The sequence below is a fragment of the Balaenoptera acutorostrata genome, chromosome 1 (genome assembly GCF_949987535.1).
Source record: "Balaenoptera acutorostrata chromosome 1, mBalAcu1.1, whole genome shotgun sequence".
NCBI classification, from domain to species: Eukaryota; Metazoa; Chordata; class Mammalia; order Artiodactyla; family Balaenopteridae; genus Balaenoptera; species Balaenoptera acutorostrata.
In genome coordinates this window covers 98,814,556-98,840,398 of record NC_080064.1, presented here as the reverse complement: position 1 = coordinate 98,840,398, position 25,843 = coordinate 98,814,556, and the positions used below count along the sequence as shown (strand labels likewise).

Below are 25,843 nucleotides of genomic sequence, written 5' to 3'. Positions count from 1 at the left end.
CCTGGACTCCATCTTTTGTTCCTCTAGTCCTGTGAAGTGACCAAAAACATGACTAAGTGTCTTAGCCATCTCTTTCAGATGGGCAAATGCTCCCAGGACAAAAATGGTCCTGAGGGCTAACCTCACCTGTCTGAATTTCCACTGTCTCTCAGTTCTTGATCTGATGATTTCTCATGATCTCTTGGTGCTTTAGTATTTTTTAAATTAATTTTTATTGGAGTATAGATGATTCACAATGTTGTTAGTTTCTGCTGTACAGCAAAGTGAATCAGTTATACATATACATATACCCACTCTTTTTTAGATTCTATTCCCATATAGGTCATTATGGAGAAGTGAGTAGAGTTCCCTGTGCTAATACAGTATGTTCTTATTAGTTATCTATTTTATTTTATTCTATTTTTTTGGGGGGGGGGAGATAATCTTTTTAGTAGACTGTGCTGAAACAATTGGGAATTCATATGAAAAACAAAAAAGCCTTAAACTCTTTATTTCACACCATCTACAAATTATGTAACATATCCTTACCTGTAGGAGCTAAAATTACAAAACTTCTGGGTTAGGCAGAGATTTTTTTTTTTTTTTTTTTAATTTTTATTGCAGTATAGTTGATTTACAGTGTTTTTAGCTTCAGGTGTACAGCAGTGAATCAGTTATACATATACATATAGCCACTTTTTTTAGGTTCTTTTCCCATATACGCCATTACAAAGTATTGAGTAGAGTTCCCCATGCTATATAGTAGGTTCTTATTAGTTATCTATTTTATATATAGTAGTGTGTATATGTCAATCCCAACCTCCCAATTTATCCCCCCTTCTCCCCCACACTTTCCCCCTGGGTAACCATAAGTTTGTTTTCTGCATGTGACTCTATTTCTGTTTTGTAAATAGGTTCATTTGTACCATTTTTTTAGATTCTACATATAAGCGATATCATATGATATTTGTCTTTGACTTACTTCACTCAGTATGACAATCTCTAGGGCCATCCGGTGCTTTAATATTTTTAAGATACGTTTTATATTTCACCCAGATGCGAAAAATTTCTTCAGTAGGAGAGTTGGTCTGAATTACCTAGTCTACCATTACTGGAAGCAAATGTTACAGCATTCTGCATCTTAATTGCATTTAACATCAGCAACAAAGTTGCAGGAATCTGAATCTTAATTTTCTCACTCCGACAAACAGAAAATTTACTTTTAAGCCAGGTACGTTTTATAATCTTAATAAAGAATAGAAAGTCTTTAGAATAAATCTTACAAAAAAAGGTACAGGACCTTAACAGAGAACATTAAAAATTTTAATGAAAAACACTAAGACCCAATAAATGGAAGCATAATCCCTAATTTAATTACTTCCCCTGGTGTCATTTATATTGTCCCTCTGCCTCCTGCATTTCCTGGAAACTGGAATTTACATCTTAAGTCCTGAGAGATTCAGGTTAAATACATCTGGCTAGATTACATCACAGGTGATACTGTCTACTTCGTATTTTAGCAGATCAGGAAAGATATCTGGTTATTCCACCATGAATGATGCTAAGAATAACCAGTGAATTAGGTAATTGACCACCTGATGGAATGATCTACAGATTCTTATTAGTTATCATTGATTAGAAATTATTTTTATGGTCATTACAAAATTTATGACAAAAGTAAAGAATCCAACATTTCCCTTTTATCATTGACAAATGTAATCCATTTCTTTTGCTAATACAAAAATACTTCAAATCAATTGAACTTTTTCATACCATACATTTAAAAAATAACTGTGATACTCTTGAGACTGCACAACCAATTACCATGCAGCCAATTTGTACATACCAAACCACATCCACCACATAGAAATGAATTTCTGGTATTCTGAAGGTAGAGATTTGGGGCTGTAGTCTGGAGTTTCGTCTCTAGGAAACCTGCTCAGCTTATTACCTCCTTCTCATTCCTGACTGGCTTCCCTTTGGGTTGTGATACCATGCTCCTTGGGCACAGGTAAACAAACTCCTCCAGCACATCCTTGTCCAAAAGGAGCAGCATATGCTCTACAGCTGGCTGCAACAGTCATGTCCAGGTGGCAGAGCATCATGCTGGCTATCCATAGCATGTTGTAAGTGTTGCTGTGAGTACACGATGTAATTCATCCGGCTCCCTGGTTCTGGGGACTATGGGGCACACTGTCAGTCTCTGCTTGGATCTGGTAGCCTTATGAGGAGACCCAGATGAAACTGTTCTCATTCTGAAGTGACTGGCCAGAGGACCTTGACAGCCTCATGCCTAGCCTAGCTGCCTTTGCGAATGCAAAGAAGCAACTTTGTGGCTTATACATACTGGTGCTAATCTCTTGACTCACCAATTGTAGCTGGGCCTATAACTTCCCAACCCTTCCCTGGGTCATCCTTCAGCTTCTCTAACCTTTGGACCAGGTGTGTGAGGAAAGGCCTGGGGTTTTGCAGGACAATCATATCATGAAGATCTGAGGTAATAAAAATTGACAAGGGTTTCAGTCTGTGCTTGTGATTTCCACTTGTTCCTACCCCCTCCCACTTCACATCTATCTTCCCTTCTTAAATGCCTGCTCCATGCACGTCAAGCTCTTTCATCAGAAACAAAGATTAAGAGCTTACAGAGATTGCTTAACCAGCTCCCATGACAGAATAAAGTCAAATCCCTTACCTATAAACATATATCCTAGTAGTTCTGCTTCTCTGACTGAATGCTGACTGATAGTTATATACAAGGAAAATGATGAGGTTACTGAGACTACCTAAAATGGTGCTTGTCATTACACTCTCAAAACACCTAAAATCTGTACTGTATCACAGAGTCTTACTGCCTTTCCGGTAGATATTTAACTCCCTGAGGTAGGAACTTTTTATCTCTGTATGACCAGTGCAGGATTGTGCTTAGCACAGCAATTCTTTGTATAATGAATAATCTGGAACACCTCTGCTGACCCTATCAAAATCTCCTTTAAGTAACATCTTAATAACGATATCAGTCTGATTTCTATATAAGATGAATACATTAGCCATCAATAAATAAATAAGTACTGACTTAAATGATTGTTACATAATTAAAACCTTAGGAAGTCAATGAAAATGGCAATTATCCATATGGTACGTATTTTCAAGTACTTCCTATTATGTAAGTTATCCATTTGTTTACAAGTAAATCCTTATACAAGTATGGGAGAATTAAATATAGACAAACCAATGGAAGGGCAGAATTTTCTAACTTATCTGCTGGATTCTTCAGAGTGATTTTATGACACATTGAGTCCATAATATTTTCTGTTGACATACTACTAAAATGAAAATAAAGTCAATGATATAATTTGGTATACAAGATTTTTTAGTTATTTTAAGAATATTGAAAAGCTTTAAATTTCCCATAACCTGTCAGCAAGAAATAGCTTACCACTAATAGTTTTATAAACAATATTATCAGCTCAATGACCCATAATTTTTACCCATATAATAAATGTTGAAATAACATTTCAGAAAATTATGCATCTTGAAAAACTTTGTTTCAACCGTCACTTTATTGTAAGATGGTTGAATTAATTCAAATTTAAACTATAACTTGACAATTTTTAGTCAGGTACCAAATTTTATTCAAAGCAAACTGCTTATTCAAAAGTGATCATGGAACAACTCAAAATGCAGAGCAAGAAGGATGAGAGAAACATCTTACTGGCCAATAGATTGTTTTAATTCTCTCATTATATGAAACTCAAACTTTTCATTTTTAGGAAAGGGAAACTAACTTCAGTAGAGAGCAATACAGAAAGATTCTGTCACAAAGACTAGTTTCCATTTAGTCAGTCAACTGTTTCTAGTTGTCTCAACTGGGACAGATGCATTTACAGAGCTGGCTGTGCTTGAGCCTTCTTTGCGAGCAGCTTTAGATCTGCAATGCACTTGGCAATTGTCTCCTTCTCCTGTGATAAGGAAAGAGAAAGCTGGTTAGACCTTTTCAAATCATGGAAGGGTATAAACACTGTAATTCTAAAGGATACCTCCTATAAGAGGTTCCTCGGAATCTCAAGATGGATTACTGGCTTAATATGATAGACTACTAAAAATTATTTAATTATTTAACATAGGGGAGATGCAAAATTTATTTTAAGCAAATGCAGGGAATTTAAAGTCCCTTGGCTCATAGCTTTTATGAGTGAAACCTGTTTAGAGGTTGAAGCTAGATACTCCTGTAACCATGTGCCACTGATGTTAGGTTTTACAGCTAACAGCTGCTTGAAAAAGACCAACTTAACAAACAAGAGTAATACAGAAATGTTAAGAAAGAATAAAAATAACTTTTAGTCTCTTTTGTATACTTTTGTCTTTTCAAGTTTCTTAAGTAAGTATATCACTTTTATGTAAAAGACAGTTTATTTTAAAAAACCCAATTCATTAAATGTTGACAGACCCTGTTTTTCTAGTCCTGCATGGTTATGCAGAAAATGACCAGAAATGCCCAAGTATACTATATATCTAGGAAAGAAGAAATCAAGTCAAAAGTAAAGAACATAAAATTTAAAAAGGAAATCACATTTAGGTAAAAAACAGAAAACATTTCTGTTCAAGACCAATGAATTAAGTGGCTGGGAAGAGGAAATGGCATGGAATGGAAATCATGGAATTATTCAGAAAATGGAAGAGGCTAAGAAGTAGACTTGTCCAGCCTCTGTTTTACAGAGAAATGAAATATGTTGCTTAATATTGCCCAAATGTTGGAACTTGAACATATGTCTGTTCAACGAGTGTTCTCAACAATCTTTCCACTTTTTGATCCATGAGGTGAGAGACCCTTTGGTAGCCAAACTTTGAGGAAGGAGGCAACCTACCAAGGCAGTTGCACAGCATCTTCTAGGTTACCACTAACCAGAAAAATGAACCAGGACCACCCCAGTGTCTCTAGGCTAAAGACTCCTTACCAGCTATTTCTATCCTATCAGAGAGATCAATAGAACTCCAGAAGCTTCAAAACATCATGTACCTGCTGCGCAGAGATGCTCTGTACCACGTTCTTCTCCACCCAGTTTATCATGTGCTCTTGTTCCTTTTGACGCATCATATTCTGCACAGAGATGTGATAGTCCAGGCGATTCTTCACCTCCTTGTATACTCTATGCAGCCGTTCCCGGTAACTAACTTCCAAGGCCATGGCAATGTTATTCTGAAGCAAAATTAAGAAGTGATGAAAATTGTTTGCACAGTTAAAGGATCACTTCCATTCTGAGGATTCTGCCCATTAGAATACCCATCATTACCTGTATTTTATGCAAAATTCATTTGTTTAATATGAATAGGTAACACATGCATGTGGTAGAAAAATTCTAACAGCATATAGTAAAAATATATTTAAAAGTATATACAGTAAAAAATAAGTCTCTTCCAGCCCCTCCATAGGCTACCATCTTCCTCTATTTCTTGTATTCTCTCCCAGAAATATTTAATAAACAAAACACAGGTGTATGTACACACATGAACATCACTTTTACTGATTATGATACAAAGACCCACCTTAATTTTAAAAGTTACATTGGATTCTACTATTTTGGTGTCTCATAATCCATAATTTACTTAAGCTCTATTAATAGATTAGGTTGCTTCTAATTCTTTAACAAATAATGCTGCTGCGTATATTGTATATGTCTTTGCACTTATGTGTGAATACTTGCTGGGTCAAATAATAGCTAATAACTGTTGAGTACCTACTATGTTCTAAATAAACACTGTGTGTCAATTCAATTAAATCTTAAAATCACACCATGGGATAGTTGCTATTATTATATTCATTTTACAGTGAGGAAGAAACTGAGGCAGATGCTAAGGAAGTTGTCCAAGGTTACAGAGCAAATGAACTGTGAAGCCAAGACCTGACTATAAGGAGTCAGGCTACAAAGCCCATGCTCTTAAAGATCCATTTTAACTTGTGATTAATGCTGTCCAATTCCACAGAAAAGTTGTACTGCTTCATGCTCTCACCAGCAACACAAATGCTTGTTACTCTAAACCCTGACCAATGGTGTTTATAAAACATTTTACTCTCCACTATTCTGATAAGCAGAAAAAAATATCAATTTTAATTGTCATTATCTAAGGAGAAAATTTACATGTTTAGAAGCCATTTACATTTACTTATATCTCTATAAATTGTTCATGTCCTACACCTAGTTTTCTACTGGGATGCTGGTCTATCCTAAGGTAACTACCCTTTTGTATCACATGGAATGTATGTATTCTTCCTAGCTTGTCTCTTAACTTTATGGTAATTTCTACATGTAAAACTTAAAAATTTTTAATGAGATCAACTTAATTTTTCGTCTTATAGTTCCTGGATTTTTAAAAATTGAAGTATAACTGACATACAACATTACATTAATTTCAGGTATACAAACACAATGATTCAGTATTTGTACATATTGTGAAATGATCACCACAATGGGTCTAGTTAACATATGTCACCACACAAGTTTCTGCATTTTGTTGTCTTTATTAGAAAGGCTTTGCCACTCCAAGGGTACTGTACTGTTTTTCATGTTCTCTTTTTCTACTTTTATGGTCTCATTTCTTATCTAAAGATCTTTAATTCATCTGAAATTTGTTTTGGTATAAGGCAAAAAGTAGGAAAACAACTCTGTATCTACAAAGATACCCGTCTGTCTTTCCCCCTCTAAGATGAAAATGCCACCGATGTAAACTACCTTATGCGTTTAGGTCTATCTCTAGACCCTCTCTCTCAAGTGCTGTGCCAATCTGACTTTCTATTCATGTAGTGTGCCAAGCTATTTAAAGTTCCTTTATAATTTTGAGCTTTAATATTTGGTAGGGCTGTTCATTATTTCTCTTTTTCAGAATACTCCTGAATATTTTTTACTTTTTCTAGTAATAATCAATTTGTTCAAGTCCCAACACCCCCTACCCCTAGTCTATTAGTATTTTCTTTCTAGGAATGTGTAAAATTTAGAGATTAAAGTAGGGAGAATTTGATATCCTTATACTATTGAGTCTAGGTTCTTAGAACCTTATACCTCACAAGCATTTCACATTTTTCAAAGTAAAAAGACTGTACATTTCTAGTTAAGTTTACTCCTAGGCATCTCTTCCTAAATGGTTTATCTTTTTCTTGTATGTTTTCTGACTGATATTTGTATATAGAAGGCTACTGATTTTGTTTATTAGATATTAATTTTGTACCCAGATACCTTACTGAATTTGCTTATGGTTTTAAGAGTTATGTTGATTCTCTCAGGTTTCCTAGGTATATAATCAGGTAATCTGTAAGTAAGGATAACTTTATGTTTTCTAATTTTTATACCTCTTATTTCTTTCTCTTAATACCAGCTACTACTGCCAGAATAACACTGAATTAGTAATGGTGACATGTATATTGTCATCTTCTAGTCTGTAATGAAAATCCTTATAGGTCTGCCTGTTTTATATAAAGGCTTGAAATATTAATCTCAAGTAGGCCCTTAATACTCCTAGGTACATTTTTTTTTTTTTTTTTTTTACTCCATTCACTCTCCTGAAATCTCTAGTATATCTCCTTGACTACTTTCCTTTTCAACAAATGACCTACCTTCCTATTTCACTGAGAAAAAGGAAACAAAGAACCTCACAAACTTCTACCACCATTTAAACCAATCTACCTGGACCCATACTCACATACTTTGCCTTCCTTTCTTTAACTATGGCTGAACTGTCTCTGCTCTTGAAGGCAACCCTTCCACCTGTGTATTCTAAACTCTCTGGCCTACTGAAGGACATTGCTTCAGCAAATTCCTCCCTACTCCCACCCCTTTCTTGCATCAATTTTTCTCTCTCTACTAACTTCGATCAGATGCTAACATGTAATTATACTTTCCATCTTTTAAAAAATCTCTCTTGATTACCACATCCTACCTTCTGAACTACTGAGTAATTTCTTTGCCCAATACAGTAAAACTCCTTCACAGTTTTGACAGTGGTCTATACTCAGACTCCAATTTCTTTTCTTCCATTTTTTTTCCTTCAACTTACTCAAATAGCCCTTACCAAGGTCACCAACCTCCATGTTGCTAAATCCTATGCCAAATTCTTAGACCCTTACTACTTGACCATAAGTAGGGCAACTACAAATTAAAATAATCCTTGTTTCCCTCAGTTATTTTCCTTCATGTTCCAGTCTTATAGCTGTGCCTCTTGTAAGCTCATGATTCCCTCATCTCCAGTCTGGAATTCTCCCCAGTGATTCCAGACTCATATATCAAATGGTCTACCTAACAACTCTATTTGGCTAACTCATTGGCATTTCAAACCAATGCATACAAGATTGAAGGCTACTTTCAACAAGGCAATCAGAGTCACCCTTCAAAACACGAGTGAGATTGTATCACTCCTCTGCCTAAAAGATTCAATGACTTTCTCTCTCATTCTCAGTACAAGTCAAAGTTCTCACAGAAGCCTGTAAGACTTTACATGATCTAGCCCTTGGCCACTCTCTGCCTTGCTTCCTTTAACCTTCCTCCTCAGCCATTCCACTTCAGCTACAGTGGCTTCCTTACTTTTCCTTGTCTATACCAAGCAAGCATCCAGGATTAGGGCCCTTGCAATTGTTCTTCCCTCTGCCTGGAATACTATTTCCTCAGAAATCCACACAGCCTGCACCATCACTTTGACAGCTCTCTCTTCAAATATCACATTAGAAGCCTTTCTAGAATGCCCAATAAAAATAGTAACTCCCTCCTTCTAAAATCTCTTTTCCTTTAACATAAGTTCATTATTCTACATGTACTTCACACCAGTTGACATTCACATCTGCTTAATTATTTTTCTCCTGTCCTTCTCTCAACCCCTGGCTAGGAAAGAGACCCCAGGAAGGCAGACTTTGTTTTGCTCTCTGCTGTATTCCCAGCACCTTGTCTTGACCAGTGTCCACACATAAAATATACCTATTAAATAAATATTTCATAAATAAATAAAAATTTTAATGACTATCATTTGAATCTTATAAAAAAGCTACATCTTCAAAAGCCAGATTTTGTTTCTGCATACATAGTTTCTATGAGGCAGGAAGCATTTAGATTGTAACCTAAATCTGCACAGAAAGATATTTTAAAAATTTCTGAGGATTTCAAACATTTATGTGCTTAAGAATCTTTCAGGATCCTATTTAAAAAAATATAGACTCTTGGATAGCTCCTAACAGAGGTTCTAATCCCACAGGTCTTGGAATGGGTCCAAAAATTTGCATCAAAGATGACTGATGCACATGGTACCAAGACTACACTAGGAAATACTGGCCCAGACCCTTAATATTTCAGATACTTATTTTACCATAGCACCTTATTTTTCATTTCATAGGTGTTTCTATACATAAAATTTCAATATAAGGACATCTCACTTTAAATATCAGGCATATAGTACTGGGCTCAAAGTAAATAACAACAAAATGCTTGAGCACGTTCCTAAAGTTGTTTTAGAAACTAAATATTTTAGAATCTAATTATGCTTTGATCATGGTAAAAAGCTCTCCTGCCATCTGAATCTGCTTTGTGAATTTGGAATGTAAGGTATCAGATTTTCTTATAGCAAGTATGTTAAGTAAGACTTTCTTATAGCGAGCACGTATGAAATGCACAGCATGTATTTCACCTACTGTATTTTACAGTGAATGCCATTTTTTAATCCGCTATAACTTAATGAATTATTTTCCCTCTGTGTGGATTCAAAATGTGTCCTTTTATACTTTTTACTCTTTCTAGTTTTAGAGTAATAATTCTAGTTATTTTTCTACTTGATAGATCCACTGAACAGTTAATAGCTATAACTGCTATTTAGACCCCCAACCAAATATTCTCTTTTCTAAACAAAATATGCTCAACCTATCCAACTATTCCTCATAAGATTCTAATTTTTTTGTGTTAAATGCACACAAATGAGTAACTTCACTTGCCTTAGAAAGTTCTGAAACCTACCCTCTGGACATCAAAAAGGTAATGGCGCTTTTGAACCAGTGCCTGCTGTGACTTCTCCAGATCAATTGCATCTTGGATTTGTTTGATGGTAGCCTGTTTCACTTCTTCCAGTTCGGCAATTTTTTGCTGCAATTATGATATTTACAACAAAGATCAGTGAAAGTACCAAGGGTAATAAAAAAGATTCATTTTATGCTTCTTCAAAGTCATACCCCTCATTTGTGAAAACACCCACACAATAGGGAGTACACAAATCCTTAAAAAGAGTTGCCCAAAATAGCTATGCAGTATCTTTGAATGAACAAAACTATGGAAAAGCTGGAGAAAGTTTGGTAGATTTTTAAAACTTGATCTCAAGTTAGTAATAACATTAACACTTATAATTGAAATCATTACAATTAGATTCATTTCTATATGCTCTGCCCCTATCATTCGTACCAAAAACATCACTTGATGGCTTTGACACGACTACTATGGTCTAAAATGGGAAATAAGGTTTATGGTTCTTACCTCATTGAGTTTATCAGCAAATTCCCCAATAGAGGCACCATACTTTTTAATAACATAGATAAGCACCCCTATTGTTGAAATGGCAGAGAAGGTCTCTGCAGTTATCACATATATTTCTTTGGAGAGTAAATATAAGATAAGCCCAGTTCCGAGCACGTAGGGTCCTAAAAGAAGAAAAAGTTATTTTACGATGGATATGCTATGTCTAAAAGGGGAAGATAGAGATACTTCCGCATTTAATTAGTTGAAGGCAAAGTTAATAATGACTTTAAATAATCAGATTCAAAGACGGAACACTAGATGAGAACCAGTATGGTAGGGTTGCAAGAACAAGGATCGGGACCCATGGAAATTTGACTCTGCAACTTATAAAACACTGAGCAACATAGATGATCTCTGAGCTTAGTTTCCTAAACTGTAAAATGGGAATAGTACCTTCTTCATAGGGTTGACGAAATTGAGAAATAATGTATATTAAGTATGTGGTACAATTGCTCAACCAACAGGAAGTATTTTATAAAGATGTCAGGTTACTACCAGAAGTAATTTGTGCAGCAAAATATACTATTTATTGAGTGGGGACACTGGTCAGAATAAAATTTATCTACTCTTGCCTATTTACTGAATAGGAACCTGACACTGGAAATAAGCAAACAAAACAGATAGAACTATGAAGCAGCATGTATGTAAAAGAACTAAGTAACAGGATTCTCAATTCCTGTAGCGTCTTATTATAATGCTTCAAATATAGCCATCTTTTTCTTTAACCAGGCCATGAATTCTGAAAGGACACAAACCATACGGTACATTTCTTTAGGATTTTCCTCTATGCCTACTAGATGCTAGGTAAGGTCAAAGCAGGTCTTTGGGGAAGCAGTTTACAGTGTTTTTGAGCAATGCAGGCACCAAAAGATGTTAGGATGTACTATGAGAATAAAAGGGTTACATTCTCAAATATATTTTACCCAGTTTCCCATACAAAGTCTCAACAGTTCATTTTTTTAAAAAATTTGCCTTCAATGTATAAATTTTAAATGTGAATTTATAAGAAAGGCCTATCATATGTAGCATTTTTATCAGCTATGGAGGTCTGAGGAAATTAATGTTTCTTGCAATTTTAGTTATAGAAATGCTATCTTAGGCCACTCCCTGGAGCGATTAAAAAAAAAAGTCTTTGGTTTTCAATGTTTCATGGTCATAGCAATATTTGGGTACAGCAAGAGAGGCAGTGCGTGTAGCAGAAAGAACACTAAACTTAACTGTAGAACCTGTGTTTAAATCCAACTCAGTCACTAAAGAGAGAATAAATCTCGGTAAATTCTTTGTTTTCTAGTTCTGGGTAATAAAAATGTCTTCATAGGGCTTCCCTGGTGGCATAGTGGTTGAGAATCCGCCTGCCAATGAAGGGGACACTGGTTTGAGCTCTGGTCCGGGAAGATTCCACATGCCGTGGAGCAACTAAGCCCATGCGCCACAACTACTGAGCCTGTGCTCTAGAGCCCGCGAGCCACAACTACTGAGCCTGTGTGCCTAGAGTCCACGCTCCGCAACAAGAGAAGCCGTCGCAGTGAGAAGCTGGCGCACCGCAGCCAGGAGTAGCCCCCGCTCGCCGCAACTAGAGAAAGCCCGCGTGCAGTAACGAAGACCCAATGCAGCCAAAAATAAATAAATAAATTTATTTAATAAAAAAAAGTCTTCATAGAACTGTTGTATGGATTAAATAAAGTGAAAGCATATCGTATTATAAAAATGTAAGGTTTCAGTACAGTTTATGCCTTTTTATTTATTTATTTTAAATAAAATTATTTATTTATTTATTTATTTGGCTGTGTTGGGTCTTCATTGCTGTGCGTGGGCTTTCTCTAGTTGCGGCACGCAGGCTTCTCACTGCAGTGGCTTCTCTTGTTGCGGAGCAGGGGCTCTAGGCGCGCGGGCTTCAGTAGCTGTGGCTTGCAGGCTCTAGAGCACAGGCTCAGTAGTTGTGGCGCACGGGCTTAGTTGCTCCGTGGCATGTGGGATTTTCCCGGACCAGGGCTCAAACCCGTGTCCCCTGCACTGGCAGGTGGATTCTTAACCACTACACCACCAGGGAAGTCCCTATACCTTTGTAAAAGGAAAAAAAAACTGATAAATATGGTCCAGCTCTTTTTTTCATAATTATACATACAACACATAGTCTCTATTGCCTTACCTGGATTTATTTTAATCCATAGCTCTTTCTATCATTACCTGAAAGTGTATTATACAGTTACTCAATTTTTCTTTTTTTGGCCGCTCTGTGCGGCTTGCAGGATCTTAGTTCCTTGACCAGGGATGGAAGCCAGGCCCCTGCAGTGAAAGCACCGAGTCCTAACCACCGGACCACCAGAGAATTCCCCAGTTACTCATTTCCTTATTGTCTATCCTACAAAAGAATGTATGTTTCATGATGGCAGGCACTTTAGTTCACCACCGTATGCCTAGAACAGTGCCTAGCATAGAGCAGGCAGTCAATAAATTTGGTGTAACAAGAAATGGAGACAATGGTACAAAATCAAGTTAAAATCCCAAACAAATTTATTCCAAAGACAAGTTAAAGCAACCAAATCAATTCTTATATTGAATCACTTCCACACTTTAGTTTTAAAACCAGCTGACTTGATTTTTCTGGTACATGTGGAAGAGGTAAGAGGCCACTAAAAGGCTAGATTAACATAAACCATACCATCTAAACATACTATCAAACATTGGGCAAATGCTCACCTGTTACACCGGTTTTAGGATAAAGGAACTGGAAAAATTCCTCAGGGATCAGCCCAAAACGAACTTTTCCTCCATATTCAGGAAGAGGTGGTACAGGGGCAAGACTTGGCTGCCCTTTGTGAAAGATCCTTGTTGCCTGCAATACCCTACAGGTAGGAATTACACAAATTTAAGGCCTATTCTTTAAAGAGAACACAATGTATGAACAACTGTAGAAAAGAGCAAATAGGGATGAAGATCGAGGCTGTTTCCCACTGTCCTAACAATGGGAACAGAACAGATCAAGAACAGGAAGGTTAGGGTCCCATAATTAGCTGTGTAATAAGGGGAAACAACTTACTTAAGGCTGTATGTAACCTTCTACCCAATACTAGAATCCCTTCTGTTAAGTCTCACGTGTCATCTGTCTAGGACTTTATATGTCTATTACTAGCAATGAATTATGTAAGAACATAGACTCTCCAGCCAGACTATCTGGATTCAAATTTTAATTTACGCTTTTGTAGTCTCTGATTTCTCTAAAGTAAAGTGGGAACAAAGAATATGACCTTAGAGGGTTGTTGTGAGGATTAACTGAGTTAATAAATGTAAAGTATATAGAATGGTGCTTGGCATATGGTAAAGTTTTATGTAAGTGGTTAGCTATTACATGTCCACTGTGTTGTGAGCTCCCTGATGGCAAGAACTTTGACCTTTTTGAATATTCTCTGTATCGGGGTGCTAAATAACCACTAAGTGAAACATGCTTTTTCAGTGTTGGATAGCTCTAACTATGTTCATCCTTTGAATTGAACTGCTACATACATCCTTGAAACCTCTATCCATTGGTTCTAATATTATTTTTCGATGTAAGATAACACTCATGTATCTGGGTTAAACATCTCAGTTCCTTTACAATCCTGACTGTCCACAAGCAGCAAACTGGTTTTGTTTACAAAAATGACGTATACAGAACTGAACATAATACGGAACTGAAATATAGCTTGACTAATTCATTCATCCTACAAATATCAATACATATTGAGAACTTGCTATTGTCATTATTGGGCTTGAACCACTGTACTATTATCATGGATTTGCGAACTGTTCTTGTCTTTAAAGTAGCCTAAGATTGCATTTGTAGCAGTTACAGCATACTGGTACATAGGATTCTGATGCAATAAAATCCTCTAGCCTTTTCATATCTGCTGTCAAGCTAAATCTCCTTCAAATTCTCAGTATGTTTTTGTCCCTCACCTCCCCTCTCTTATCTCCTTGCAATGTAAGAGTTTACATTATTTCATTGATTATTGTTCACTGCTTGCCTTTTGAATATTATTTCTGCTTCCCAATATATTGAGTTACCTCACCAAATTTTGAAATCTGAGAATCATGCTCAAGATTCTTTCATTTTAATCAGGGTTTCTAAACCTCAGCACTATTGACATTTTGAACTATTGACAACTCTTTGTTGCGGAAGGCTGTTCTGTGCACTTAGAGTAATTAGGAGTATCCCTGTGGCCTTTGTACACCAGATGCCAGTAGCAGCCCCTCTCCTACCCAGTGGTGACAACCGAAAATGTCTCCAGACATTGCCAAAAGTCCCTCAGAGGGCAAAACTACCCCAGGTTGAGAACCACTGACTTAAATCATAGCACTAAAGAACTTGCTTTAGGTGAACACAAATCCTCTCCTTAACTGGCTGTCTCAGTTCAAGCCCTCATCTACTCCTGCCTAAACAAGTCATCAATCCAAAATCTGCTCTCTTGGCTTCTCCTCAAATACCCCTTGAACCTAGCCCCCTCCCTGCTGCTTTGAAAGTTTTTAAAATGCAAATTTGACTTTAAAACTCTTCAACAGGCTCTCTCCTGCCCACAGAAAACAAACTACTTAATTCAGCTTATGTGATTCAGCACCTGTGAAATTTTATGTCCTCATCTGCCTTCATTCTCCTACTCTCCAGCCATATGGAACTACTTACTGCTTTCAAAAACCAAAAAAAAAAAAAAAAAAAAAAAAAAAATCCATACCTCATGCTGCTCCTTCTGCCTGGTGTACCTTTCACTTAATGACTGCCAAGACCAACCAGCCTTCAGAACATCTTGAGTATATCCTCTATAAAGGCCTTCCAATCTTGGGTTGACAACTAGTCACTCAACAAAACATTTACTGACTTTCTACTTATATCAGGCACCGGGAGTATAATAATAAGCAGACAAAGTCCCAGCCTCTGACATTCTAGTGGGGGTTTGGGAAGTGTGAGTGTATACACAATTCACAATACACAATTTCAGACAGTTTTAAGTTCCACGAAGAAAAATAGGTGAAGGAAGGGGCTAAGGAGCAATGGAGTGGGGGAAAGCCTTTTTCGGTAGATCAGATGACATTTGAGCCAATGACCTGGGGAAAAGAGAAGAGCAAGTACAAAGATCCTGAGGCAACAATAAGCTTGGCAGTTTTCAGAGGAATAGCAAGAAGGCCAGTAAGCCTAGAGAATGAGCTAAAAAGAGAAGGTAAGAAGGTAAATCAAGAGGTAGGATGGGGTCAACTCATGTTGAACTTTCTGTGTTATCGTAAGTTTGGATTTTATTTCAAGTGGGATGGGCACCTCTAGAGGGCTTTGCAGGGGAAGGGTGGGGGGACTGACATAATCCCTATGGCTACTGTGAGGATGGCCTGTAATGGGACAGGAATATAGATTCAAGGAGACTAGTTAGGAGACAACTGAAATAGTCTAGGTGAAACGTGATGGTGGTTCACACTCCAGTAGTAGTGGTAGTGAAAGAAGTGGTCAGAGTTTGGATATAATCTGAAGAAAGAGCCTTACTGATGTATTAGACATGAAATGTGAAAGAGAAATCAAGGATGTTCCTTGCATTTTGTATATGTATTTATTACCTATATTACAATTATTTGTTTACTTGTCTATATGGAATCTTTCTTCTCTAAGAAGTTGGAAGCAGCCAATTATAGCCTCACTTTATTGCTTATACAAAAATTACAGATAAACCAAAGCCACTTTTTCAAGCCACAGGATTGCTATCAAATTTTGCAAGATTTAGGACTAAGTCTGGAAGTAAAAAGAGAAATCCCAAAAAAAACTGACATGTTTTATGAAATATCAGTAACACCTTCTAATATTTACTAAGCACATACTATGTACCAAGCACTGTTTTTAGAGTTCCCAGGAATTAATTCCCTTAATTTTCACAATCCATAATGTACTATTCTCTCTATTTTGCAGATGGGGAAATTAAGGTCCCACAGCTTGTAAGTGGAGGAGCCCGGTGTACCCTCTTTCAGCTTTGGAATCCTCCTCACTGTAAACCACTACTTTACAGCTGCCTCCTCTGGTAGACTGTGCGTGAGGTCCATGAAGGCAGGTACTTAACCTTACTCATTTTTGTATCTTCGGTTATGTGGGTGGCAAAATAAATATTTACTGAAACGACGAATAATTTCTCTGACCTGACAGTAAAAGTTGGAATCTGGGAGACAGATTAAAAACAAGATGCTTCATTGTTTTATTTAACAAAACTTGTCCTAGGGTATGCAATCTAGTAACCCTGACTAGGGCTGCCGCAGCTGTGCCTAGCTGAAGGTCACAAGGGAGAAGGGCGGGGCTTAGGGGACACCAAAACCAGTTTCTAGTTTAGTAAGAACACATCACTTGTTCTCTTAACCTTTGCTATTAGGTGACACAACGGTGTTCCAGGCAGTTACAGGAGCACACATGTTTGAATGAGACGTGAAGCGTTCCAAAATAACCTAAAGAAAGGTAATTACCGGCCTAAAGCTAAGAGCAGATTACCCAGAAGTGAAATAGGTGATAAAACAAAGACAAAAGGGAGTATTACACCCCTTACACTTACCCCGGACCGAGAAGGGCTGCGTTCTTCAGAGAGGGAGCTACAAATACACAAGACACAGGTTAGCAAGGTCACGGTGAAATCTGGCTTGCCCCTTCCTCGGTCCCCGCGGAGCCCAATCACTAAGGCCATGCGTCCCCCATTCCTATCCCCCGAGACCCCACACTCTCCTTCTGAGCGGCACTAATCAACTCTCCACTCAGGCCCAAATCTCGCCGCGCCTTTCACCCCCTTTCCTCCCACCCGCTCCAAGTAACCCTAGACACGCTGGTTTGCAATCACTCTGCTAGCCCGGACCAGGGTCTGTACCTCTCACCTGCTGCGGTGGCGGCAGAAAGTACCACCCGGGACAGCATTGTCAAGCAGCGTCCACACAACAGTCTTCGCGCCCCAGTGACCGCTACATGAGACTCTGTCAGGGACAGAAACAAGATGGTCGCTCACAAGTCTCGCGAGAAGAGAACATCGTGCCCTTTTCCATCAACTTCCGGTCGAATTTTTTTTTTTTTGTCGATAAGAACCGCAGAGCATTGAGAGCCTGCGGCAAGAGGTCGCTCGCTGGAAAGCGGAAAGGAATTGTAGAAGCAATTCTCGCGAGATTTAGAGAGGCTGTAGCCTGGCCAGAGGGGTGGAAGCCTATAGAGGGACCACGTGGTGGCTCGCGGAGCTGAGTCTCCGGCGGGCGTCCAGTTTGGGTCTAGGTTGGAGTTGGAATCGTGGAGATGCGGAAGGAAACCCCGCCCCCGCTAGTGCCCCCGGAGGCCCGGGAGTGGAACCTTCCCCCTAATGCGCCCGCTTGTATGGAGCGGCAGTTGGAGGCTGCGCGGTACCGGTCGGGTGAGCCTAGGTCCTGGGTCTGGGAGTTCCCTCACCCCACCCCGAATGCCCTTTCCCGGGACTAAACCTTCCAGCCTGCCCCCAGACCCCCGCTTACCCCGCATGCCATCCTCACCCCTGCCTCGCGTCGCTGAGCTCAGTACCCAGCCGTGCTCGGCGTTCCTGGGCTCCGATCCAGACACGGCCAGCTGGCTGCTGGGCGGTCACCAGGGAGATTAGCCCTTCCACTCCTCACGCGCTGACAGCTTGTATCTCCCTTAGATGGGGCGCTTCTGCTCGGGGCTTCTAGCCTGAGTGGCCGCTGCTGGGCTGGCTCCCTCTGGCTTTTCAAGGACCCTTGTGCCGCCCCCAACGAAGGTTTCTGCTCCGCTGGAGTCCAGACGGAGGCCGGAGTGGCTGACCTCACTTGGGTAGGGGACAGAGGTATCCTAGTGGCTTCCGATTCAGGTGAGTCACTTTCTCCTCAACCTTACAGGTGGGATGGAGGCCAGGGGTATAGGTCGGGCTGGGCTCAATATTTAAAATCCCATACTCAGTGCTTGGGGGAGTTTGAGGGTGTTGGTCCTGAAGGAGAGTAACTGTGTAGGTAGGACATACCTTTCCCAAGATTCTAAATTGTTTGGTGGAACTTCCTAGCAAAATCCATAACAAAATTAACAAATTAATTGGAACTATTTTTCTTCTCTGTATCCACCCAACCCCAAACCAAGGATAATCTTGATCCTAAAGATGATGCCGAGGCCAATCTGTGCACTTTCCATTTCTTCCCATTTTATTCTTAAATGTCTTTATTCTGCTTTCTTTGCCTTGAATGTCAGACTCAGCAATGGAGGCTTTGACATTAAAAAAAAAAAAGAAATCAGAATATGGACGTTGGCAGACATTGCATGGAAGGATAAAGGTGGGACATTAAAGATTGAACCTCTCTGGCAATTGAGCTTGAACACTCTATATTCAGGGCAGCTATTTGGGGATTTTCTGTACTTAGTCACTGTACAACATATTTTTATGTTATTCAACATATTTTTATGACTGTAAGACATTTATTCAAATTGTTCAACAAATACTTTAGTATTTAGTATTTAGTACTAAAATACTTTAGTATTTAGTATTTTTAGTGTCCAAATAATTGGGAATATTTAATCGTACGGACTGTGTGCTACTCAGATCATTGGGGAGATTTCCTCCTTGTTTCCTGAGAGCTTAGAGTCCTAGAAGCGAATTGCTGTCTTGGCATAATCCAAGCTTGTTTCCCTCACCCTCCTCCCCACCCCCAACAGGTGCTGTTGAATTGTGGGAGCTGGATGAGAATGAGACACTAATTGTCAGCAAGTTCTGCAAGTATGAGCACGATGACATCGTGTCTACAGTCAGTGTCCTGAGCTCTGGCACACAAGCTGTCAGTGGTAGCAAAGACTTCTGGTGGGTCCCTCCTCTCATCACTCCTGTTTCTGGGCCTCCTTTGGGTGTCTTTAGCATCATATTAGCCTCATTAAATAATGTTTTGGGCTCATTATAAGAACCCAGTGACTAATTATGACATGCCTCTAAGGTTTTCTTAGAGATTTTTGCAATGCATTGTAAAAGTAGGCTGTACCAGAAGTCCAGTAGGCAAAGACATAGGATGTTCTTATTTGAACACACGTTTTTATGTAGACAGTGTAGGTCAAATTAAGTCTCTGTTTCCTTTTGCTTCTTAGCATCAAAGTTTGGGACCTTGCTCAGCAGATGATTCTGAACTCATACCGAGGTGAGTGCATGTTCTTTCCTTTTCAGTCCTGGCCTTGGCTGTTTTGTTTTTATTCTCCCCTCTGTGCTCTCTGAACTTTGCTTGCATGTTAGTGATATCAATTCTTTGCTCTCCTGCCTGGTACTGTATGTCTTCCAAAACTACGGTCAGGCTCCAATGTCGATTCTAGCCCTTTTCATAATTTCCCTGTTTTTTTTTTTTATTGACAGCCTCACCACCTTCTTGGTCACCTGAGGCTGAAAATCCCAGTCCTCTTCCACTCCTCCTGTTTCCCACTATCAGTTGGTCCCCAAGTTCTTTGGAGTCTTTTTCCATTTCGTCAGTGACCTTCCATTCCATTTCTTATGCTCCCATTTATTTTCAGGCTTTATCTTGTACAGACGGTGGCACTCATCTCATCGTTCTACCTGTAATCTTTAGTCTTTCATTGGTTTCTTGTGGCTTGCAGGTTAAGATCTCATGTTCATGTCCTGGCATTGAAGCCTTTTTACTGTCACTCCTTCAAGCATACCATGCTATCTAAACCTGATCACAGTAGATCTTTGGCATTCTCCAAGTATAAACCCTGATACTTGTGAATCTTGAACGTTTGAATATTCACCTCCATAAAATCTCATTTTTTTGGTGAGAACCATCACTTTCTATTAATGTTCCTTTTTCTGCTCACTTTCATTAGCAGCACTAGCAGTTGACTTTATTTTGGGAGCCATTCCTCATGAAGATACCAAATCTTAATGAAGATAATGTATAGAGCGTTAATATGTGTGTGGCTAAGAGATGTAGATATGGGTGATCACTGGTTCCCCCAGTGACTAAGTGCCTTTCTCTGCCAGTTCTAACTTCAAAGTGCGTGATTCAGATATGGGCGAAGCAAAATCATAAACTCATATATCTCCTGGAGCTTCAGGGTCACTTGCAGGTAGTTAGACAATAATGTTAAAATGTCAGTGCTCAAAGTCTACTATACTTGCCTTTTGTTTCCTAGACTTACCATGTGTTTTTCTGGTCAATGCTAAATAACTCTTTTTCAGCACTTGTTCCTTTCAGCCTTTTTAATTAGTTCTTTGTGTTTATTCTTATTCCCCCCACTGATTCCAAACTCCTTGAGGGCAGAGGAACCACATATTTTTTTCATCCTTTGTACTCCCCCATGGTGTTTGTCCCAAAGCTTTGCTTTTTTCAAGTGAGCAATACAATACTTTTCCTCGTGTTGGCTTTCCATGGATTCTATGGAAGGTAGTTTGAGCCCACACTTCTGTCTCAGGGCAGAGCCACATTCAGACTATCTCAGAAAGTCTGGTTAAATCACTTTGGAGAAGGTGGTTTCCACAGCCTGTAATTAACATTTAGTGGAGACTTTTAACATTTTTAGCATGTAGCCCTAAAAGAATTTTGAAAAACTGTACCCTCTCACACATTTTAAAATTAGTATCTAATTTAAATTTAACTAGTTGCAGAGAAAGTTATATCTGGCCATGTCATTTATTGTACACTTTTATAAAATATGTTTGTCAAAATTTTGGATTTGCAGATAAAGCTCATATAATTTACGTAAAACATCTACCATATAACCTAACTGCCAAAAACCATATGCATTGTTAAGCCAGTTGGCCAAGTGAGACTTAACTTTCAGTCAGAAAAAGTCTGACTTCATTTTTAAATTCAGATAAGCTTATGAGATGTTCTTATGACAACCACCTGTCATATGTTTCAAAATTCTCTTTATTAAAGAGATCAGTCACAGAACCACACTTGTGTTTGTGGTGTGGCTGAGAAAAGCCAGCATCCTTCACAGAATTTTACTCAGGTGCTCTTTCTTTGTCTCAGGAAAAGCCCCTTTTATTTCATACCTTAGGGTTTTATACTCCTGAGCATCATGGTAAGGTTTAGGGTGGGTGAGAGGTGTGTATTTCTTCTACACGTGGGAGAAGGGTGACTGTGAGAGTAGAGGTCAGCACTGCTGGCAGATTAGAGGCAGCTTCTCAGTTCAATATGGAAGAAGAACACTGGAGAAATTCCCTTAAAACTCTCAGTGTCCAGAACTCCCTCAGAAGTCTTTGTGTGCTACCTGGAGGCATGTGTGCTTCTGCTATTCTAGGATGTCTTTACTGTAAATTCCTCTCCTGTTCTTATTCAGCATTTAATTTATCTTTCATGTCTTTAATGATTCATTTTCCTCCAAGCCTTTTGAGTTTTTATGATGATATCAACATTTCCTCTTAGGTTTCATCTAATCCAAAAATCTCACAGAATTTGCTAATTTGCATCATGAGACTAGGCCTATTTCTCACACCCTCCCTCCTACCCCTTCATAATATCTGGTCTGCTTGATAGCAATGCCTGCATCTTCTCTGTCTTATTTCTTGTTCTGTCTCCTTTACAGCTCACTCTGGGCAGGTCACCTGTGTTGCTGCCTCTCCCCACAGGGATTCTGTGTTTCTTTCATGCGGTGAGGTGAGATATAATCTCTTTTTCCCTTCCCACCTCCTAACCGCACTCAGACCCTTTAGACCTAAGTCTAGTGTGGAGGGCTTCTGGCCAGCAGCTGCTTCTTTGGATTGTGAAGCCCTTTTTCTGTTCCTTCTTTTAGGACAATAGAATTTTACTGTGGGATACCCGCTGTCCCAAGCCAGCATCACAGATGGGTGAGTCTGAGAGCCAGTGGTGGGAGAGTGATACTAGGAACCCACGTGGAAGAGGCTTTCCTTGGCCAGAGTCAGAGGCAAAGCTGCCAGATGCCCAGTCCCTGACACAAATGACACAACTGCTTTCTTTCCCACTGAGGCACATTGTGTGCAGTGGGTCCCAAGAAGAAGGGCTGGTTCCTGAAGGGTGGGGGGTAATTTACTTTACATTTCCTGGATGGGCAAACAAAGGGGCCAGAGTTGTTATCTTCATGCTTTGTTTTGAAACTTGCCCGTGACTCACGTCTGGAAAGGGCAGGAGGCTGATGGGTAGATGTAGGTTGTGAGGGTCAAGGATGAGGACAGGACTGCCTTAGCAGGGCTTGGGAAACTGAATAAAGGTGCTCCTGGGATTTCGAGTGACTTCGCCTGAGAAGCTTCGGCTCAGAGTCTTGTTCCAGACCCCTCTTCTCCCCTTTGCAGGCTGCAGTGCCTCTGGCTACCTTCCTGCCTCCCTGGCTTGGCATCCTCAGCAGAGTGAAGTCTTTGTCTTTGGTAAGGCAGCATGTCGAACTGTGTGTTGACTCTGGGAAGGGGAGGATGAGCGAGAGAGCTGACTCCATAATTCGAGACTCTGGCTGCTCAGTCTTATCAGCACACTTGGGCGCAAGGTGAATTATATTCATGGGGGTGTAGGGAGGTGGGATGATCCAAAAGTGGCTTTAGTTTAGCTTTGGAGAACATGATGATTTTTGTCCTAGTAGATTTGATTCCTGACTGTTTGCTGTGGCTCTTTTATTCATGGCTAGAAGTCAGTGGGCCGCAAAGCAAGTGGATTGCTACATGGGGAATACGCTTGTATAGTAGGGACAGTTGCGTTCACATGGTGATATGGCTGTGTGTATGGTGACGTAGTTTATGATAACAATTATGTCATCCATTAATTTAATTTCCACAACCCCCAAATGACCAATTATTCCTACTTTACCAAAGAGGAAACTGATGCTCAGTTTCTCCCCTTGCTCTGTAATGTTTCTCTGTAATGCTCAGAGGGGTTAACTTGTTCAAGATGGAGGACCTAGCATTCAAATCCAGATTTGGCTGAGTCCAAAGCCCATGCTCGTAACTTCTGTGATGTACTCCCTCTTTCCTTCAGGTGATGAGAATGGGACTGTCTCCCTTGTGGACACCAAGAGTGCAGGCTGTGCCCTCAGCTCAGCTGTGCACTCCCAGTGTGTCACTGGGCTGGTGTTCTCCCCGCACAGGTACTGTTCTTTGTCGTCAAGGGCCTGATGGGTATGAATAGGAAGAATGAGGGGGGATGCTTGTGTTGGCGTAGCATTAGCTGATTGGGTAGCTCCTTAAAACAGGCACTGTTGTAGCTGAGGTTTTGGAATGTAAAAGATCTCAAGACTGTAGTCCATTTTTTGGGTTGTATGGTCTCTGACTGCAAATGGCTAAAATATGGTCTTGTTCCTGCTCAACATCCAAAATGATTAATACTGTGGGCTTGTAGGGCTGTGTGGTTGGAAAGCCCGTGTTTCTGGATCATCACTGAAGCTACAGGGAGGGGCTAGATGGGATGGTTAGTTGCCAGGATGGCTGTCCACCCTGACTTTGCTCCATTTTCCTCATCTTTCCTTGGAACTTGCACCTAGACTTGAGTGGCCTTAACCCAAAGTGGGGATCAAGCCACCTTCTCTGATCATTTTAGAGTGGGCTTTGGGGACTGCCCAGTCAGGTTTTGTCTTGAGACCTGTGGGCTTTATGTTTCCCAACCCCCTCCTTCTCTCCTAGTGCTCCCTTCCTGGCCTCTGTCAGTGAAGACTGCTCCCTTGCTGTGCTGGACTCAGGCCTTTCTGAGGTGTAAGTGTGACGTGGAACCCTGTGATCAGGAATCAGGGAGGGGAGCAACAGGTGGCGGGGGCCTTTTTCTCTTTGGAAAACTGGGTTGTCTCTTTCAAGGAGACTTGGTGATGGAAGCAGGCCGACTGCTGACTGTCTCCCTGTTCTGGGGGCTGACTCACAACCAGCTCTGTCCCTGCTAGAGGAGGAATGTGGTGGTGGGTGTGATTTCTGAGCCTGGCATTCCAGCTGACTCCCAGAAAGGGACAGTCTACCCTTTTCACACAAAGAACCTCATGTAGGAAATGCAACCTGCTATAGGGTGAAAGGCACCAGACAGAAGATCTGATTGTACTTCCTTCTTTGCCATGAGATGCTGTCTGATACTGGCTCATATCGCCACCCTTGGTCTAGCAATCATTTCTTCTATGAAAATAGGTACCTAGATTGGATGATGAAGTCTTCTGTGGGTAGCTACACCACTATGCTGGTGACTAGGCCATATATATGGTGAAGTGTGCCCTGGGTGTGTTGGGTCTCTTCTTTCCATTTCTGCTTTTTCCTCTGTCTCTTACTATGCCCACACTTTTCTTTGTTCTCTTGTAGGTTTAGAAGCCGAGCCCACAGAGACTTTGTGAGAGATGCTACTTGGTCCCCGCTCAATCACTCCCTTCTTACCACAGTGGGCTGGGACCATCAGGTCATCCACCATATCGTGCCCACAGAACCTCTCCCAGAGCCTGGACCTAAGAGTGTTGCTGAGTAGATTGGATTTCAGACAAAAAGCAAATCCCCAATGAGTATCCACTCCCTTTGCCCCTTCCCTCTCAGTTTGTGAGACAACACAGGAGCCTTTTACAGTATGTTGGTACACCAGATCTGTGCAGTTAATAGGCATTGTCTCTCAGCCTGGGGTAGGCTGGATTCTGGGGTCCTGTAGCCAGGGAAGAAAAACTTCCTTGAACATGGATATGTATGTATTTGAGTGTGTATGTAGATAAATAGTTTTTGTTGATGGCGGGAATAAAAAATCCATCCTGCATCTTTCCCAAGGCCCAATCCCCATTCCCCACCCCCCCAGCACCCGCCCCAAAGTTAACAAAAGATTTTATGCTTCCCATGTAGCTTTGCATGAGGAATTGGCCATGTCTGTATGAGGTATGGGATGTGGGCATCCCTGGATTCTTGGAAGCAGCTCATAGAGATAGGAGCAATTTTATTTTTTTATAGAGCTTAATTCACCTTTGTCATGGGCTGTGCTTCCATTCACATCCAGCCCAGCTCACCTTGAGGAAGAGCCAGGACACTCACCACAGTTTTGCACATCCCTTGTTATTAAACTGAGCCAGAAGTCCAGTTTCTGGCTGAATAAGAAGTTTGGCTGGTACCTGTGTAATGCCCCCACCCCACCCCCGACCCCCATGGAGTTGTGTATATGAGAGATGAGAGTGTATTTCTGTCATAGATGCCATAAAAGAGTTTCAGGATGGAGAGTTTAAAGGCATTTCAGTTAAAAACTGACACAGACTTGCATAGGAATGTCTGCCACTTTCCCACCTGAAAACAGTCTGGGGCCTGACCTTTTTTGCCTCTGGGCCCCTGTCTTTGGATATAGGAAGCCTGAATGCTATTTTGGGGGACTCTGAAAATTTTAAATACGGCATCAGAGAAAGAATCGGAAGTACCGGTCAGTGAAATAAAAAGTTGATTCATTGTTGGCTTGTC

At 40.1% G+C, this 25,843-nt stretch overlaps 2 protein-coding genes across 4 annotated transcripts; one reads left to right on the top strand and one right to left on the bottom strand.

Annotated features, from left to right (window-relative positions):
- Window positions 1–466: 466 nt before the first annotated feature.
- ATP5PB (ATP synthase peripheral stalk-membrane subunit b) lies at window positions 467–18,166 on the bottom strand. 2 transcript variants are annotated; one of them, XM_007169407.3, is made up of 8 exons: window positions 17,997–18,139; window positions 17,379–17,474; window positions 17,066–17,102; window positions 13,215–13,360; window positions 10,473–10,636; window positions 9,963–10,088; window positions 4,997–5,176; window positions 467–3,938 (listed from the first exon to the last, which is right to left on the bottom strand). In XM_007169407.3, exons 1-8 carry the CDS (start codon window positions 18,001–18,003, stop codon window positions 3,861–3,863), a joined length of 834 nt encoding a protein of 277 aa, XP_007169469.1. In that variant the 5' UTR covers window positions 18,004–18,139; the 3' UTR covers window positions 467–3,860. The 2 variants fall into 2 exon arrangements, with proteins under 2 accessions (XP_007169469.1, XP_057382506.1); XM_057526523.1 differs by having other exon boundaries at window positions 467–5,176; window positions 18,015–18,166.
- Window positions 17,660–25,843, top strand: WDR77 (WD repeat domain 77). Of its 2 annotated transcripts, XM_028163312.2 has the most exons (11): window positions 17,660–17,899; window positions 18,161–18,346; window positions 19,180–19,321; window positions 19,600–19,649; window positions 22,033–22,103; window positions 22,240–22,294; window positions 22,757–22,828; window positions 23,430–23,538; window positions 24,071–24,139; window positions 24,725–24,800; window positions 24,856–25,843. In XM_028163312.2, the coding sequence occupies exons 1-11, from the start codon at window positions 17,785–17,787 to the stop codon at window positions 24,916–24,918; spliced, it is 1,008 nt and encodes a 335-aa protein (XP_028019113.2). In that variant the 5' UTR covers window positions 17,660–17,784; the 3' UTR covers window positions 24,919–25,843. The 2 variants fall into 2 exon arrangements, with proteins under 2 accessions (XP_028019113.2, XP_007169468.2); XM_007169406.3 differs by having other exon boundaries at window positions 17,663–17,899; window positions 24,725–25,843.

What these genes read in the sequence shown, in the direction of transcription:
- WDR77 (XM_007169406.3), top strand. Translation starts at nt 17,785, where the DNA reads ATGCGGAAGGAAACCCCGCCCCCGCTAGTGCCCCCGGAGGCCCGGGAG. An exon ending in AGTGGTAGCAAAGACTTCTG is followed by an intron (nt 19,322 to 19,599) that starts GTGGGTCCCTCC and finishes TTTGCTTCTTAG; the next exon opens with CATCAAAGTTTGGGACCTTG. An exon ending in GACTCAGGCCTTTCTGAGGT is followed by an intron (nt 24,140 to 24,724) that starts GTAAGTGTGACG and finishes GTTCTCTTGTAG; the next exon opens with GTTTAGAAGCCGAGCCCACA.
- ATP5PB (XM_007169407.3), bottom strand. An exon ending in TCCTAAAACCGGTGTAACAG is followed by an intron (nt 10,637 to 13,214) that starts GTGAGCATTTGC and finishes TTCTTCTTTTAG; the next exon opens with GACCCTACGTGCTCGGAACT. An exon ending in TTGCTGATAAACTCAATGAG is followed by an intron (nt 10,089 to 10,472) that starts GTAAGAACCATA and finishes TCATAATTGCAG; the next exon opens with CAAAAAATTGCCGAACTGGA.